The sequence below is a fragment of the Heteronotia binoei genome, chromosome 6 (assembly GCF_032191835.1).
Source record: "Heteronotia binoei isolate CCM8104 ecotype False Entrance Well chromosome 6, APGP_CSIRO_Hbin_v1, whole genome shotgun sequence".
Lineage (NCBI taxonomy): Eukaryota > Metazoa > Chordata > Lepidosauria > Squamata > Gekkonidae > Heteronotia > Heteronotia binoei.
In genome coordinates, this window is record NC_083228.1 from 115275324 (window position 1) to 115293201 (window position 17878).

Consider the following 17878-nt stretch of genomic DNA (forward strand, 5'->3'; position numbering starts at 1 on the left):
ATGTATAGCAGCAAACTCCATGAAAGATTCTGCCTGTACGTTTGCCATTGACTGCTGGCTGAAATGGGTATCTGGATTTAGATATTCAGACTCACATTCTCTGATGGATAGGCAACTTGTCAATGTGCACAGCACCGACCATCTAATTCAGTATTGCATTCTTAGTCCCCACCCTGCATTTATTTATTTATTTAAATATTTAATTATTATATTCCATCTCTTCAGAGGTGCTGCTCACAAAGCAAAAAAAACAAGCACACTGAAATCACTTAAAAATCAACATCAAAACAACATTCAGCCACCTAAAAAGATATCTATAAATAGCCCTTAGGCTAGCAGTGCACTATGAAAGCAAAAGATGGAACACTTCAGCTAAAAGCCTGGCATCTACAGGGCAGCAAAGTAGGTGTCAGGTGAATGTCCAGCACACTCCAAAGGTGGTATTTTCAAAAAGAGGTAAGACCCATACAATGAGCACATCATTTGGGTGATACATTAAGGACCCCTGCATTGCCTTTTTTATCATTGCTATGAGGCAAAGGAAGCAAATGTCTTTGAAACTAAGCTATTATTTACATAAGCTGCAGAAAACCCAAATATACTTGAAGGACTAAATACTAAAAACTGTCTTTAAAAAAAAAAGCTATTATAGCAGGTGGTGGTGGGAGAAATAGCTGTTTCCTAATCCTATAATTTATCATATCCATTGAGGCGTGGAACAAATAATTTATACTCAATTTATTTTTAAGTAATTTATAGTCTGCATGTATTTATATAAGACTTGTCTATATTTCTAAGGTAATAAATTATTAGTTAAATTACATTGTGGTATTTCCTCCTTTGTTGTTGAAATAAAATAGTAATGAAATAATGTGTTCACAAACATGTTTTGAATACCTTAAAATATATATACATGTGCTGGAAATATGTGCCTTGTTTCCTACAACTGGTTTCTTCCGACTGGCTTCAAGCTTCTGTAACCAAGTTAACAAGTACAGGGAGAATATCAGCCAGTTTTAGCTGGAAGAGTCAAGGAAGATATATAGGCCACATTGTGTCTGGTGAAGATGCTGTGTCCAGTGGCACAACAAATGCTTTGCACGTGGAAGGCCCCAGGCTCAATCCCTGTCATCTTCAGCGAAAAGTAGCAAGTGCAGGTAAGCTCTTTCTCTCCCTTTGAAAGTTTCTCAGTAGACAATACTAAGCAAGAATCCATTATCTGATCTGGTATAAGGCAACCTGAGGGTGGTTAATTTATATAGAAGGAACAGCGGGGAGAAATTGACCCTGTCTCTTTCATATCCCTTCTGCTGACTTCCATGTTTATTTTGAAGTCAGGAAAGTAAAGGTGTGATCATGAAATCTTTAACTGCTTGGGAGGAAATGATTTGCTGATGACATCCATCAAGCATCATTACATTACTTCCTGTGTAAGTTTACACAGGCATAAGCCCTATTTGATGCAATAGGGTTGACTCCAAGGTAAATATGCAATAGATCTCATTGCATGTGTCTGTTACATTAATGCTTACTACACAGACTGTTCAGCACAGACATACCAAACAGGTCCAGCACCCTTTGAGACAGGTGACTATTGACATAAATAAGGTAACTGTGACAGTTTACACCCATGAGGCTTGGTTGAGTAACGATCCTGCAGGGCATACTTAGGGTCAAACTAGATGTGACATAATCCTCAAGGCTGTCACAAGGATTGGGGGGGGGATTTAAACCCCCCCCCCCAATGTAATTTTCATGCTGTTCAGATGTTTCTGCAAATCTCCTTTATCTCAGTGTGAGCCCAATCAGTGGATTTAGGTATCTGCAGATCCACCCACATTTGATAAGGACAGAATAAAAATCTGATAAAGGACAAACTCCCCCTCCCAGATTGAAACATCTTTATTTATATCAAAAACGTATTTTAAATTAACTGAAAAAAATGATAAAAAAACAATCTATATATAAACCATTCTGACATCAAAGAGATCTGTACAGCACTGGAATGTATTTTCAAAGATACGTTTCACAAGATGCCTATGATCTTGTGACTCCAGCTTGTAAGCAGAAGTCACAGAACAATCAAAGCTGCCTTTATTACCAAGTAATCCTGCTTTGAAAAGCAAGGTTCACATACTTCCAGAACTAATCCTGGCTGAACTAAAGGTCTACTCACACTGGTTAGTGGTTTTCAAATAAGGCATTACAGGGCATGTTTTACGCCTTTGGTATGGAGTTACGGTACTTGTTGGGGATCCAAAACTTTATTCAGAGCAATCTTTTGTTTCCTTTTAAAATTAGCATTGCTACTTTGAAGCAGGTGATAAAGGTGTATAAAGAACTCATTCCTAGAACTGGATGATTTTCCACACTTGTTTTTGCTGTAGTACAGTTTTTTAATTGCATCAGTTTCTCCCCTCACAGATTTGCCAATAATTGCTATCCTGTTTCCTTCCATTTCATACCACCAATCTGGCAGTTAACACAAGAAAAAAAATTAAAATGTTGTTGGCTGATGCCGGTATGCTCTAGGAATCACTGGAAACTATTGTAATATCAGTGGCACACTGAGAGGGGTATACATGCAAACATTCGGTGTACATGCACTCCCCCATGGGGCAAATAACACCTCCAGTACTGTTTCAGATAGGAAAAATGGCAAATGGGGGGAGGTAGGAGCTCCTCCTCCCCATTGTAGAGAAGCTGATTTGGTCCTGAATCCCACTGATGCTTCTAAATTGTCCACGAGGCGACACGGGCACAATCAGATGGCTGTCGCACACCATCCCTGTTGCTCAGTTTGGGTTTTTCCCCCTATACATTTTAGTGGTCTTATGCATGCGCGCACACATGACTGAGTTTTTTGTTTTTAAAAAAAAGCCGGATACAGCTTGGGGCGGCTTGGTGGTTTCACATTGCTAAGGCACCTTGCTTGCACCCTTCCACTTCCAGACACTGAGGAGGCAATTGGCGTGCGGCTCAAAAATTTGCTACCACTTCAAAAGTAGTAGCTTTTTGAGCCATTCTCAGGACCCCAGAGGATGGGGATGGGCAGCAGATGTTTGCGTCTGGAAGGATTTTACTAGTTGATTTCTGAGGTGTCTCTGAGTCAACCCAAAGTGCAGATCTGTAATCACCCATTGGGTACAACTCAATAGTCCTAAGTGGAAGCTTAGGGTTCTCCCTCCACTTTGGCAAAAGATGGGAGACTGGAGGGGAGTCTGGCAAAAATGAGTGAGTAGCTTTTAAAACAAATGTATAGAATGAAAAAGGCCAAGGACTTATCTTAATGGAAAACAAATTGGGAACTGAACCTCCAACAGCCAGGCTTGGTTAAACATTTTAGAGAAGCTGTGAGTAAAAATTTGCTCCCTGGCTGAGCATATGAGGGTAGGAATGTTTCAGAAAATGTTTCTATTTACATCAGTTCACAGTTTTTCTTCTTCCCTGAATGTATTTCATCCCAAAGTTTCCACAATTGGCCAGGTCATCTTATAACTTCACAGAAGCCCGCCAGAATTTCTAACAGTTGACAGCTCATAACAAAATTCCTTTTCATCCATTTGGAAAGTCCACACAAGAGAGTATCCTGATGTTTCTTCTTTTCAAGCTGTTTCTTCATGAGCTTGTGTCTGTTCCAAAAACCCTGAAAAAACAGATGATTTATTATTAGAACCTAGAAGAAAAATAGTTGGGCTTGGATGTGGGACCCTCAGTGTGATGTATGTACTTTCTGTTTTCCCTTCTAAGCCTGTGGGGGGGGGGCACACTTAGGTTGCATTCTTGGTGTCTGTTTAGTCTTCCAGTTTCTCAGCAAAAAAAGAGACTTTTTGCTAAAGCTACCAATTTCAACAGTATGCTGGCTGCAGAACAGGGCGGAAGGGTGATTTTTAACAGTTCAGCTTATCCGCGCCAACCAGGCCTCTGGACCAAACTAGATATTACAACATCCATAGGTCCAACCTATGGACACTGACACAATTTTAGAGTAGTGATTTACAACCTTTTTGGTATGGTGAATCCCAAGTCCAAATTTACTTGGTATTGTGACCTATCCAGGGCTGGCCCACTGGTGCCCTAGGCAATCTATGACCTTCCCACCTATCTAGTTCAGCGCTCCATCTTCTACAGCGGCTAACCAGATGTTTTTGAGAAACCAACAAAAGGCACAGCTGCCCCCACTATGATCCACCAAGAAGTGGCTTTCTGACATACACAACCTTTGCTTATGGAGGCTACATTCCAGCCTTTGGCCACCCTTCCTTCTCTATTACTCCCTCTAATCCGCTCTATGATTCTAAGACACTCACTCTAGTTACTATCAGAACATGTTTTGCTTGATCAGCACCTACATGCAATAAAAAGAAAATACAAAATAATGTATGACATTGAAGAAACTGTTTCCAGGGTTAGATCTTGCTTTCCAGAATACAAAAAGAGAACAATGGAAAGAGCCATTAGGGAGAGCTGGGCTGCAACCCAGTTTCATAGGTTTCACAACTCACTTTGGGTCCCACCACACAGGTTGGGAAATACTGTTTTAGAGCTTTAGCGCAGCCATTAAAAATTCCATGAGGGTAGTAATGTTCCCTCTAAGCTGTGGAGTCTTGTGAGCAAAAATTATACTTTGTGAGCCACTGGCATTTTCAGGGCTTTTTTGTAGCAGGAACTCCTTTGCATATTAGGCCACATCCCTACGATGTAATCAATCCTCCAAGAGCTTATAGGGCCCTTATTACAGTGCTTACTGTAAGCTCTTGAAGGATTGGCTACATCAGGGGTGTGTGGCCTAATATGCAAAGGAGTTCCTGCTACAAAAAAAAGTGCTACTGCATAAATTAGTTTGTTCTGGGGCCATTTCTCCTGAGCTAAGACAAAAATGTGTGAGCCAGAAGCTAAAACAACTGTGAGCTAGCTCACACTAACTCAGCTTAGAGGGAACACTGGAGGGACTAGAGGTAATGTATGGTGGGACTAGGTGCTCTTGACCCCACTCATGTCTTTCCAAGAGCTGAACTGGGCAACATTTTTAAATGGCTGAGTTCAGCTCCAAATGGTGCCAGCACCTATGGGCCAGACCCATAGGTGCCATAATGTCCAATTTGGTCCTCAGAGGATCTACATTCAGGCTCACATTTCTGAAAATGTGTGCAAGATAATATCCTCACTCATCCTAATCCTAGAGCAGTTGTGTGGACAAGATTATTCTATGCTTCCTTCCCTAAATTGCCAGTAGAAGACTCAGATGAAATGTTTTTTGTTCCGATCTCTAAATATTTATTTCCTTTCTCTTATAAATATTGTAAAGAATAAGAGACTCAGTGGTGGTGCAACTTTCAGTAGGGATTAGGAAGGAAAAGGCCAAGAGGAGCAGGGGGCTTTAGAAAAGAGAACTGGAAAAATCAGGCAAATAAAGGGAAAGAAGATAGAATGTTAAGAAGAGCAGGTTTTTAAAAAAAAACTCTTTTCTATACCATAAGGAGTCTCAAGTCAGCTTACAATCACATTCCCTTCCTCTCACCATAAAGTAGTTGCCGGTCTCCAGGTAGGACCTGGAGATCTGTTTTTACAACTGATTTCCAGGCAACATAGATCTTCCCCTGGAGATAATGGCTGCTTTGGAGGGTATTCTAGAACATAAGAACATAAGAGAAGCCATGTTGGATCAGGCCAACGGCCCATCAAGTCCAACACTCTGTGTCACACAGTGGCAAAAAATTTTATATACACACATACACTGTGGCTAATAGCCACTGATGGACCTGTGCTCCATATTCTCTATGGCATAGTATCCTGATGAGGTCCCTCCCCAAATCCCTCCCTCTCTAAGCTCCACTTCCAAATCTCCAGGTATTTCCCAACCACAAGGGCTGGCAACCCTACATAACGGGCACCTTGTAATCAGCCCAAGGTCACCCAGCAGGCTTCATGTGGAGGACTGGGGAATCAAACCTGGTTCTCCATATTAGAGTCCACTGCTCTTAACTACTACATTCTGGAAGGAAGCAGAATTTCAGAAAACAAATGCAACTATAAAGGAGAGGAGGGTTCACGACATATAACAAAGTCCTCGTATTTCTTGGTGGATGAAAATCTGATGTTGTATCAGATTTTCAATTGGAGTTTAGTGCCTCCCAGGCACAACAGGCCTTCTTTGCTTGCATCCGTGAGCCTGTTCTATGGGAAGGGCGCGCTGAAAATCGAATAAAATAAAATAAATTTTAAAAAATACAATACGAAGTGTATTTCTTCCATCACTACTGTCACATCCTCAAATTTCCCTGTGGTGTTGCTGTTGGCTGTACTGTGAAACAGTAGCTCCATGCTGCAAGTCTAGGGATGTGAAAATGGCATGGCAGGGAATACTGAAGCTGCTTCCACTCCCCGCCCCCCCGCCATGTGTCACAGCAATGTTTACAAAAAGGAACAGGATATGTCTGGGAGACAGAAAACTTGCACCCTGATAGAAAGTCCTCCCATCATTCCCCAACTTCACAGAGCAGTGAGGCCCTGCTTTGAAATAACCAGCCAGATCTTTGGTTGCACACTTCTTTATGATATTATATGCTTCTTTTCTACTTAGTGTTGGTGTAAGACTCAGGAAACCTGGGTTCAAATCTTAGCACTTTCTTGAAGCTTACTGGGTGACTTTGGGCCAGCTGCTGTCTTTGAAGCCTAACCACCCTCACAGAATTGCTGAGAGGATGTAATGGAGAAAGAGAGAACCTCCATCTGCTGAGTTGAATGTTTTGGAGGAAAGGTGCACTAAAAATGCAACAACTGCTAGATCTTAGCAGTGTAGGAAATAAAGGTTCTCCTGCTTTTCCAACACCAGTGGACTAAAACAAGAACCCAGAGAAAGGCCCAGTTGGAAAAGAGCTAAGAAAAAATAAGCCACATGGGTCCTGGATTATTTAAACGTAGATTTTACTGTTTCCTAAATTGGGCCTTTCCGATAGTTATGCCATCTCTTGAACAGAAAGAAGCTAAGCTCAGATTCATTTGCAGATAAAAGCAACCCAACCTGTTAATAACATTTGCTACTGCATGTTACCTCATTCTTTCAGGCAATTATGTCATTGTGCTAAACAAATACCTTAGGGTGGGAACCATATTACACTCACCTTGGTATCTAATAATAGCATGATTTTTTTTTTCTAGGAGGAAAAAAAGACTTAAGATAAATCTAAACAGTGAAAGGATTTGCAGCATTGCAAGAAATGCCAAAGCTCCTCAAGGCAACGATGTCAGTAATTCTCTGCTCAGACATTAGCTAAAACACAAATGGCAAACTTTAGGTTCAGAGAACTTTTGCTCTTCTTCTCTAATATTCACTTCCTCCTGCATCACAAGTTGTTTCTAAGATAAAACTGAAATAGCACAGGCTGCAGGGTAGGGTGGAGGTGACACTGTGCACAAAAGAGCAACATATCCTTTCTGCCCCTTAGGTAAGTGGAAATTGGATTCTGGAAATTGTGTGAGGGCAACACCCTAGCATTCTGTAGAGATGCATAAATGAGCTGCAATGAAATATATTAAGAACTGTAACTCACTCAAACTGTTTATTGAGGATCCATATATATTACATCAAGGGCATCTGATAGCCACAGACTAGCCTGAGCGCAGCAACTAAGAAAAGTCAGTCATGGTTAATACTTAAATGGAAGATCACCAAAGAAGATCTGGGTTGCTATGCAGAGGAAGGCGCTGGCAAACCATCTCTGCTTACCTCTTGCCCTCAAAACGCTGTGAGGGGTTGCCATGGTCAGTTGTGACTTGACGGTGCTTGATTATTATTAATTGTTCTGCAGCTTGCATTTGCAATTGACAGCAACCAAAAGAACCACATGACTATTGTATGTTGTTTCCTGCCCCACCCAACATACTTATAATATGTGATGGTTTAAATCACTGGAGTATCTGAGTGAATGTAAGGTTGTGTCTTCCTTGTTGTTTCTTCCTTGCTGTTGAACCTTAGCTATCTGGAGAGAGAGGAAGGACATCCCCTCTCTGCCTTCCTCTTGCTCTGTCCTCAACATGAAGATGTTGGGTGAGAATGAGATTGCCAGGGTGCCCAGAGGAGAAACAGCTGGCTATGATAAAGGGGAGTACTACCCCACTTTGGCCAGCTTGCTCTTTTCTTGGGTAGCTGGTGTGGGTATTCTCTCTATGCTTGCTCTCCTCTCAGCAGTTGTCCAGGAGTTAGGATGAGAGTGCAGAAGCTGTGAAGAAGGGTGGGGGGTGTTGGAGGGAACAAGTCTTTACTTCCATCTCTGGAATGACAGCCACAGCTCAAGGAGGCTCACAGCTCACCTGTCCTCCGGTCCCTCCAGCAGGGGCAGTTTTAAGGTAGGAAATACCTGCCAGCCACAAGTTCTACCGGGTAATGAACTTGCCGACCTCTTTGGAACATGGGAAATGTGCCACACTGGGAAAGAACCACAGTCAAGCAGTCACATATGGCTCTAGAACTGCTGAGAATTATTCTATTATATTTACTTACTAGCCTTTATTTGTACTTACTGCCAACCTTATTCTCTTCCACTCATGTCCTCTAGGGTAAGTAAAGGAAACCTTTTATTAGGCCTTCAATTTGGAGATGGTAAGGAATAGAGTGCAAGATTCCCCAGTTTTTCTTATTTTAACAGGCCTTTTCTGCCAACTGAGTGAACCCAGACAGCTTCTTAGGATTTTGGGGAACCAGGATTATTTTAAAGTGTAACTGTCCACTTAGTCACCAGATGTTCTTAAGATAGCAAGTGGAAAGGCTGGTAAAACATGGAGATCACTGAGGCAGGCACTGCATATAAATAATAAGGTTGCCAGCTCTAGGTTGGGAAATTCCTGGCAATTTGGGTTTTGGAAAGGGGAGAGACCTCAGGAGTATAATGCCATGAAGTCCATCCTCCAAAGTAATTATTTTCTCCAAAGGAACTGATCTCTGTCATCTGGAGATCAGTCCTAATCCTAGGAGATCTCTAAGCCCCACCTGGAGTTTGGCAAACAAATAAGCAAAGATTTATTTAGTTACAGGTTGGTTTCAAAGAACAGTTCAGCAGCACAGGTCCCCAGGTAGTCAAAGGAGAAACCTGGCTGAAGTGCATAAATTAAAACAAGTTATGGCTTCTGAATTTTCTTTAATGCTTTCAGGTACAAACCAGCTTTTTACTGACTACCCGCTAGGTTGGATCCTCAGTCACAGAGAATTTCACCCATACCAGCCTGCCATTTCCCAAGAGTTTGCTAAGGGACACAAGGTCTGTTCATTACCAGAGACAGGCCTAACAATTGGATACTCTATTTTCTCCCAGAGATAAAGTTAAACCAGTTTGCCACACTACCAGGCAGAGATACCCTTGAAACTGTTTGCTCTCTTGCTGAGCCAGACAAAAAGTATAACTGTCCTCTCCCTGAGACAGACCTGAACTAACTCCAGGTGTGCTTCCCTCTAACATTCCCCTTCTAAAAGGTGATTGGATGGTGAGAGTAGCACTCCCATAGACTCAGCTGAGTGGCTGTTTTTCCTGTCCATTACACTTACCTTCTCCAAACTTCAATAAAAGTGAGAGCTTTGGAGGAAGTATACATGTTGCCAGTCATGTTTTCGCCAAAAAGTCTGTAGCACTTACTTTTGGCAAGCTGACGAATGAATTTGTAGATTATATTTATTTCCAGAAGCTATATTTGAAGATAACCCTTAGATTGATGATTAAATAAAGGGCATCATAATGCAGATGATATTTAAATAGATAATTTAGTTATGTTTCTGATGCAAAGTTCACAACAGTGAAGACAGATGTGTCTATAAGCATTCACAGCAACTTTTTCACCTGTGAGTGAACCTGGCTTTGCCATTTACCTCTCATAGAATAAATTTATTTTATTTACTTCATTGACATCCTACCTTTCTTTCAGAGACTCAAGGCTGTTATAAAAATAAAACAACAATAACAATAAAACAACACATATAGGTTGTTAAAATCTGGACTGGGTCTCAGTCTTGCCATTTCCCTTGTATTTACACCATACATAATCTGCTTTTGTAAAATATATTTTAAGATGGCACATACACATTAAGGACATATAGGGTGATAACAGATGGGCAGTTTGAGCTGCTCCGGGGATGGGAGGCAGGCGGATCAAAAAAGCGCCTACATATGTGCACATCTGCCTGCTATCCCCATCCTGCACATAGCCCATCTGGAGCTGGATCTAAGCCGCCTCAGAAAGGCATCACTTACAAAGTGGTGCCTAAATTCTGAGGTGGCTCTGAGGCACTTCCCTGGCCATCTGGGAGGAACTCAGGGAGCAGCCAAGAGGCACACAAGCACTCTGGAAGCTCCTCCAGAGTGCACACAGCCCATCCCTGTTCCAGGGGCTGGCTGCGTGCCATCTGGAGGCTCCTGGAGGCTCCTTTCCTGGCCAGCTTACTTCCAGGGTGGCTTGATGCCACCCTGAGCCAGCCATCTGTTGTCGGCCATATATTTACCTTCTCTTTATCCCTCCAACACCCCCAAAGCACAGTTGAATAAGAACATAAGAGAAGCCATGTTAGATCAGGCCAATGGCCCATCCAGTCCAACACTCTGTGTCACACAGTGGCAAAAAAAAAAATTATATATATATATATATACATATACACACACACACACACTGTGGCTAATAGCCACTGATGGACCTCTGCTCCATATTTTTATCTAAACCCCTCTTGAAGGTGGCTATGCTTGTGGCCGCCACCACCTCCTGTGGCAGTGAATTCCACATGTTAATCACCCTTAGGGTGAAGAAGTACTTCCTTTTATCTGTTTTAACCTGTCTGCTCAGCAATTTCATCGAATGCCCACAAGTTCTTATATAGTGAGAAAGGGAGAAAAGTACTTCTTTCTCAACTTTCTCCATCCCATGCATTATCTTGTAAACCTCTATCATGTCACCCCGCAGTCGACGTTTCTTCAAGCTAAAGAGTCCCAAGAGTTTCAACCTTTCTTCATAGGGAAAGTGTTCCAGCCCTTTAATCATTCTAGTTGCCCTTTTCTGGACTTTCTCCAATGCTATAATATCCTTTTTGAGGTGTGGCGACCAGAACTGCACACAGTACAAATGAAACCGCACCATTGATTTATACAGGGGCATTATGATACTGGCTGATTTGTTTTCAATTCCCTTCCTAATAATTCCCAGCATGGTGTTGGCCTTTTTTATTGCAAACGCACACTGTCTTGACATTTTCAGTGAGTTATCTACCACGACCCCAAGATCTCCCTCTTGGTCAGTCTCTGCCAGTTCACACCCCATCAACTTGTATTTGTAGCTGGGATTCTTGGCCCCAATGTGCATTACTTTGCACTTGGCCACATTGAGTCGAATCTGCCACGTTGACGCCCGCTCACCCAGCCTCAACAGATCCCTTTGGAGTTCCTCACAATCCTCTCTGGTTCTCACCACCCTGAACAATTTAGTGTCATCCGCAAACTTGGCCACTTCACTGCTCACTCCCAACTCTAAATCATTTATGAACAAGTTAAAGAGCATGGGACCCAGTACCGAGCCCTGCGGCACCCCACTGCTTACCGTCCTCCACTGCGAAGACTGACCATTTATACTCACTCTCTGCTTCCTATTACTCAGCCAGTTTTTGATCCACAAGAGGACCTGTCCTTTTACTCCATGACTCTCAAGCTTTCTAAGGAGCCTTTGATGAGGAACGATATCAAAAGCTTTCTGGAAGTCAAGGTAAACAACATCTATCACGTCTCCTTTGTCCACATGTTTGTTCACTCCCACAAAGAAATGTAACAGGTTAGTGAGGCAAGATCTTCCCTTACAGAACCCATGCTGAGTTTTCCTCAATAACCCGTGTTCATCATGTGCCTACTCATTCCGCAAAACTGCTCTAGGAGCTGGAGAAATATACTAGTGACACTAATAGGTGCCACCATATTTATCTTTTCCCGACATGTTAGAAACTTTTAAGGGTTTTTTTTCCCCACAGCTCACTTCAGAACATCAAAACGTACACTGTTGTCAGGGCAGTGAAGGTATTTTCAAACACCCTCTTATACACTTATATCCAGGTCTGTTTTGGTAGCAGATCATTTGCATATTAGGCCACACCCCTCTTATGTAGCTAATCCTCTAAAAGCTTACAGGGCTGTTGTTACTGTAAGCTCTTGGAGGATTGGTTACATCAGGTGTGTGTGGCCTAACAGGCAAAGGAGTTCCTGCTACAAAAAAAGCCATGCTTGTATCTTTTTCCTATTAGTCTGAAATTATCAAAGGAAAACAAAGAAAAAAGAGTTGCTATATTTACCTTTCAGAGTTTCTATCACTTCATGGGATGTGTGACCATTAAGGCACCCATATAAACATTGTGCAGTCCCCATATTCTTTTCAGAATCCCTCCATTTCCGCAACATCTTGCATTTATACATATTAATGTCTTCCTCCTTTGCTTCAATCTGCTCGATCTCTTCAATGGACAAGTTAAGATACTGAATGCCAATAACTTTCCAGTCTTTACCCATCTTCCTTGCAAGGGTCATCAGCTGCTTATCTGTTAATACTGTTTTCACTGTCATCCCATCTGAAAGAATGCAAAAATCAAAATCAGTTCTGTGATTGTTGCTTTTGCTTATCCCAAACTAGTGAAATATTCAAGGCATCTTTACTTAGGATACCTCAAAAGCAACAACCATGTATCTTTTTTTGGCGGGGGGGGGGGAGTCATTCAGAATTGTACATTTCTTTATTAGTACTATAGTGGTAATTACTGGAAGGCACATTGAGAGCACAATATGTTCCATACTCTGCAACAACATTACACTGTTGTTCTTTTACCATGTTTTTATCTAGTTATGTAGTTAGCCTCAAATAACTTTGGATTTTAGTTAATTCTCCAGTTTGCTTACATTTTTACATGTAGTCTTTATAGTAAGATTCAATAAGGTTACTTTTTCTTATTCAAAAATTTAAATCAGTGTCCTCCATCTACACACACACATTATTCTAGTTACCAGCTCTCCTTGCCCGTTAAGAAAAAGTTTAAAAGAAAAAGGGAAGCCAAGACAAAGAAGTATGAAGCAAAGTGTAGTTATTCTACGCAGAGATAAAAGTTTGGCCACACACTCCGGAATATTTGAAGGTTATCTCATTTCACATGATGTGTGGTGTAATAGGTCTCTAACTTTCAATCAATGCTCAGATGATGATAAGGTAATTTCCAATACTGCAATGCTATCTATTTCACAACTAAAAGGGTACCTCAAAACCATACCATCTGGTGTAGACCAGATCTTTGAGATACAGTTCTATACGGCATGAATACATAAGAACACAAGAAGAGCCAAGAATAGTTATCCACCTAGTCCAGCATCCTATCTCACACAGTAGCCAATCAGTTCTTCTGGAGAACCAACAACAGGGCACAGAAGCCAAGGTCTTCCCCTGGTGTTACCTTCTGGTTTTGGGATTCAGAGGCTGAACAGTCAGAATGACAGTTCCCTTCAGTCAGCATGACTAGTAGCTACTGATAGACCTATCCTCCATGAATTGATTTAATCCCTTTAGCTGTCTATTCCCATGGCCATCGCTTACATGCTCTAGCAGTAAATTCTACATTTTAATCACTTGCTGTGTAAAGAAATATTTCCTTTTCTCCATCCTGAATCTACAGCCCATCAGCTTCATTGGATGCCCTCAAGCTCTAGTATTTTAGGAGAGGGAGAAAAATTTCTCTTTGTCAGCTCTCTCCACACTATACATAATTTATGAACCTCTATCATGTCTCCCCTTATCTCTTTTCTAAACTGAAATGTCCTAGACTCTTTAGCGTTTCCTCATAAGAAAAGTGTTTCAATCCCTTAAACATCTTGATCACCCTCTTTGGTACTTTTTCCAGCTCTGCAATGTCTTTTTTGAGACATGTGACCACAACTGTACATGGTATTCCAAATGAGGCTGGACCATAAATCTATACAAGGGCATTATAATATTGGCCATTTTATTTTTCAGTTCCTTTCCTGCTTTTTTCACTGCTGCAGCATACTGGGTTGACACTTTCATTGAGCTATCCATGACAACCCTAAGATCTTTTTCCCTCCCAGTCTCAACATGTTCTGACTCCATTAGCCTATACTGGAAGTTGGGATTTTTTTGTCCCAATGTGCATCACCTGACACCATCACTGAACTTCATTTGGCACCTTGTCACCCCCTTACCCCATTTGTGGAGATCCTCTTGGAGCTCTTAACAGATAGCCTTGGTTTTCACCATCCTGAACCATCTGTGTCATCTGCAAACTTGGCTACTACACTACTCGTCCCTAATTCCAGATTACGGATGAATAAATTAAATAGTACTGGCCCCAATACCAATCTTTGTGGAACCATGCCCAGTGCCCTGGTGCAGTGGCACAGCACAACCTAGCTGCGGGGGCTGTGGACCCCCACTCCTAGCCTATCTTCAGTGAAATAAGTTCTCGGAGGGAGGTTAGCCCCCAGACCATCACTCTCAATTCAAATAGATTTCTTCTAATATGGGCCGTCATAGACTGTTGGCTGAAATCACTTCTTGGTGAGGAAGGAAGCCCTGTGAACTGTGCTTCACACTGAAGGCCTGCTTCTGAAGAACTAAGGTTGGGCCTGATTCAGCAAGAGGACAGTACTTCTGGGACACTGGCATCAGGACCACAGGAGCTACCTTCTGCTAAACCAGATTTGGCCAAGGGACGCAACTTTGAAAATTCAGGACACTAGCTAGGGTTGCCAAGTCCAACTCAGGAGTTATCTGGGGACTCTGGAGGGGCAGCCAGGAGACTTTGGGAGTGGAGCCAGAAGCAAGGGAGTGACAAGCACAATTAAACTCTGAAGGGAGTTCTGGCCATCACAATTAAAGGGATTGTATTCCTTTTCAATGCCTTCCCTCCTTTGGAAATAATAGAGAATAGGGGTACTTTCTTTTGGGGCTCATAGAATTAGACCGCCTTGTCCAATCTTTTTGAAGCTAGGAGCGTTTTTTAGGAGAGGCACCAGATGCTATGGTGAAAATTTGGTGCCTCTACCTCAAAAAACAATATCCCCCCCCCCCAAGATACCCACAGATCAATTCTCCATTATACCCTATGGGGAACAAGTCTCCATAGGGTATAATGGAGTGCCCAGTGGACATTCAAACCCCCCTGCCTCCTGCTTTCTGATAACCCTGAAGTGGGTAGAGGGTCTCCAACAGGAAATTGGCAACCCTAATATTTGCAGAGAGCTTCATGCTCAGTGAACAGTGAATAAGGCCCCAATATAATGATAGGCCTTCGCTCCTCTTGAGACTCTAAGCCCTCACCCATCTTCTGACTCTGGACCCGGGAAAGAAGTTTTGGGGATGGGAAGTACCATACCCTGTGGTGCAAACTATATTTCCCCCTGTTATAATAGTTGTTTTCCTTAAGCCAAAGTGTGTGAGTAGAAGTGCGGGGGGGGGGGTGTTAGAAAGTAGCCCCTAAGCCTTGAACTTGCCTTTAGTTCCAACACCCAAATTACAGTGACCCCAAGCAGGTCTACTCAGATCCCTTCGATGGGGCTTACTCTCAGGAAAGAGTTCTTTGGACTGTGCCGCCCAACTAAGTACCAACTAGGGTGGGTTTTTTCCTATGTATAAAAATATTGAAATAGTCAAACATCACCCCCTAGTGGACACTTACATAGATATGTTAATCCTGCATGCATTCGGGCTAAAAATAAGGTTAGTAAATACAGTAATTTTTCTACTTTTAAATCAGGTATTTCAATACTCTTCTGCAAACATAGTTACTCCAGCTATAATGTTGACTACATATGCATTACTTTTAAATGTAGTCTTCAGGTCTCATAAGGATGTAAGAAGGGCCCTTCTGGATCAGACCAGTGGTACATCTAGTCCAGCATCCTGTCTCACACAGTGGCCAACCAATTCCTCTGGAGGTACAACAACAAGGCCCTTAGGCCAAGGCCTTTTCTGATTCTGAGTCCTAGCACAGATATTCAGAGGTTTGCTGCCTTTGATTATGGCCATTTCCTTTACTCACCATGACTAGTAGCCATTGATAGACCTATCCACCCTGAATCTTTCAGATCCCTTATAAAGTAATCATTAAAGAGTTAGTGAGAAACTGCACACAAAATGTTGAAAAATCCACAATCTGCAGTGCAACCATACTCAAGGTTGTTATGAGGATAAACTGGAGGAGGCTAGAATGGTGTACACTGCCCTGTGCTCCTTCAAGGAAGATAAATCCCTAGCCCTAAAGATTTCCAGTTGTCCCTAGCCCTAAAGATGTCTGGCTGGTGGAACTCTTCTGTCAAATAACATCCGTGCCATGTGGGACCTTATGCACTTCCATAGGGTGGGCAAGGCAGAGATGTTCTGCAAGGGTTTGGGTTGAGCACAGCAGCTGGAACAGCCTTACCTGGCACTCCTTTCCCCACCTTGCTATTTCCCACGTATTATGAGACAGTAATAGGATTGCTTTGGCACCATCTGATGTTATTTTTTAGCTACTTTAATTTCTGGATTTTAAATTGTACAGTTTTCTGTTCTTAACTGCCCTGAGCTCTGTGAATTCAGCAAAAGGTGGTATATATATCTAAATTATAAATAAAATAATCCACATTCTATTTTCTTTAACCCAACAAAAATCCTTTACCTGTAGTGTCGTTACCTTTCACCCGTTTATTGCAAAACTCCTCTTCTGACAAACTGTTGCTAGTTTTTCGTCTTCTGATGCCTAAGGAACACACAAACAATGTATCATTATGTATCAGTTGTTCCACCTGAATATAACCACAAAAACTTAGATCCAAACATTTCAACACACAAAGCTACTGTATACCAAGTCAGAACATCAATACATCTTAGTGATAGATCACTCCCCACCAACCATACAACAATGGCATGAAAAAATCTGGGAATGCTTTATAATGTACAAATTGACATATACTTTAACAAATCTACAGATGTACAATATCAAAACAAAGTCATAGCAGTATGGTATCCATTAAGTTACCTATATGGCAGAACATAATATAATCCTGAAAAACCATAATTATAAATCTTAATATATTTTTAAATGTAGGTTTGGTTATGTAAGAATGCCTAATTTCGATTTGATACGCTTTGGTTGTTATTACCAGTATTGTTATTTCTACAGCTATTATTATTTCTATTGTTATTTTATTTTATATGGTTTTCCTTTCTATATATCATCAGAATACCTTCTGTGAATTTGCAGATTTAACAATAAAAACATTTGGAATTTTTTAAAAGAGAAATACATCTAGCTTAGTAATATCTTCTCTGACTGGAAACAACTCTGTAAAGCCGTGGGGTCCTTCCTTACACCTGCTACCTTGCAGAGGGGATGCCAAGGACATGGATGGTGTTTTATGAGTGAGCTATACTGTCTCAACCAAGCTCCCACTGTGCCTTCTGCTGGTATGAAAGGACTGCTGATCCAGCCACTTCTCTGCCTGCAGAACCAGAAAGCAGGCTCCAGAGGATTGGGAGCAAATGTTTCCCACACCTGGAACAGATTCAACTGAATGCATGTAAAGTTGCAATGGGGAGAGAAGGTGGCATGGTATAGCCTGATCTTGTCAGGTCTTGGAAGCTAAACAGATGAGTAGTGGAAGGGAGACAGACTATCAAGGAAGACTGCAGAGGAAGGCACTGGCAAACCACCTCTGCTTCTCACTTGCCCTGAAAACCCCTTGCGGGGTTGTGATTTAATGGCACTTCACACACACAAAGTTCTGAAAACAAAATAAACAAATCACAATAAAATGAACCACTACACAAAGTATTCTCATTCGTATCAAATGTCATTGCGCCAAGTGAATTGTGCCAAACATGG

General features: G+C 41.8%; 1 protein-coding gene across 1 annotated transcript in view; it reads right to left on the bottom strand.

Annotated features, from left to right (window-relative positions):
* Nucleotides 1-3309: 3309 nt before the first annotated feature.
* The window catches only part of LOC132574172 (caspase recruitment domain-containing protein 8-like), a 42716-nt gene continuing 28147 nt past the window's right edge, over nt 3310-17878 (bottom strand). Inside the window, exons 14-16 of the mRNA XM_060242396.1 lie at nt 16673-16746; nt 12311-12583; nt 3310-3646 (exon numbers count right to left, since the gene is read on the bottom strand). Of these exons, the coding sequence (XP_060098379.1) occupies nt 3606-3646; nt 12311-12583; nt 16673-16746 (388 nt within the window). The 3' untranslated portion in view covers nt 3310-3605. The remainder of the gene's footprint in view (nt 3647-12310; nt 12584-16672; nt 16747-17878) is intronic.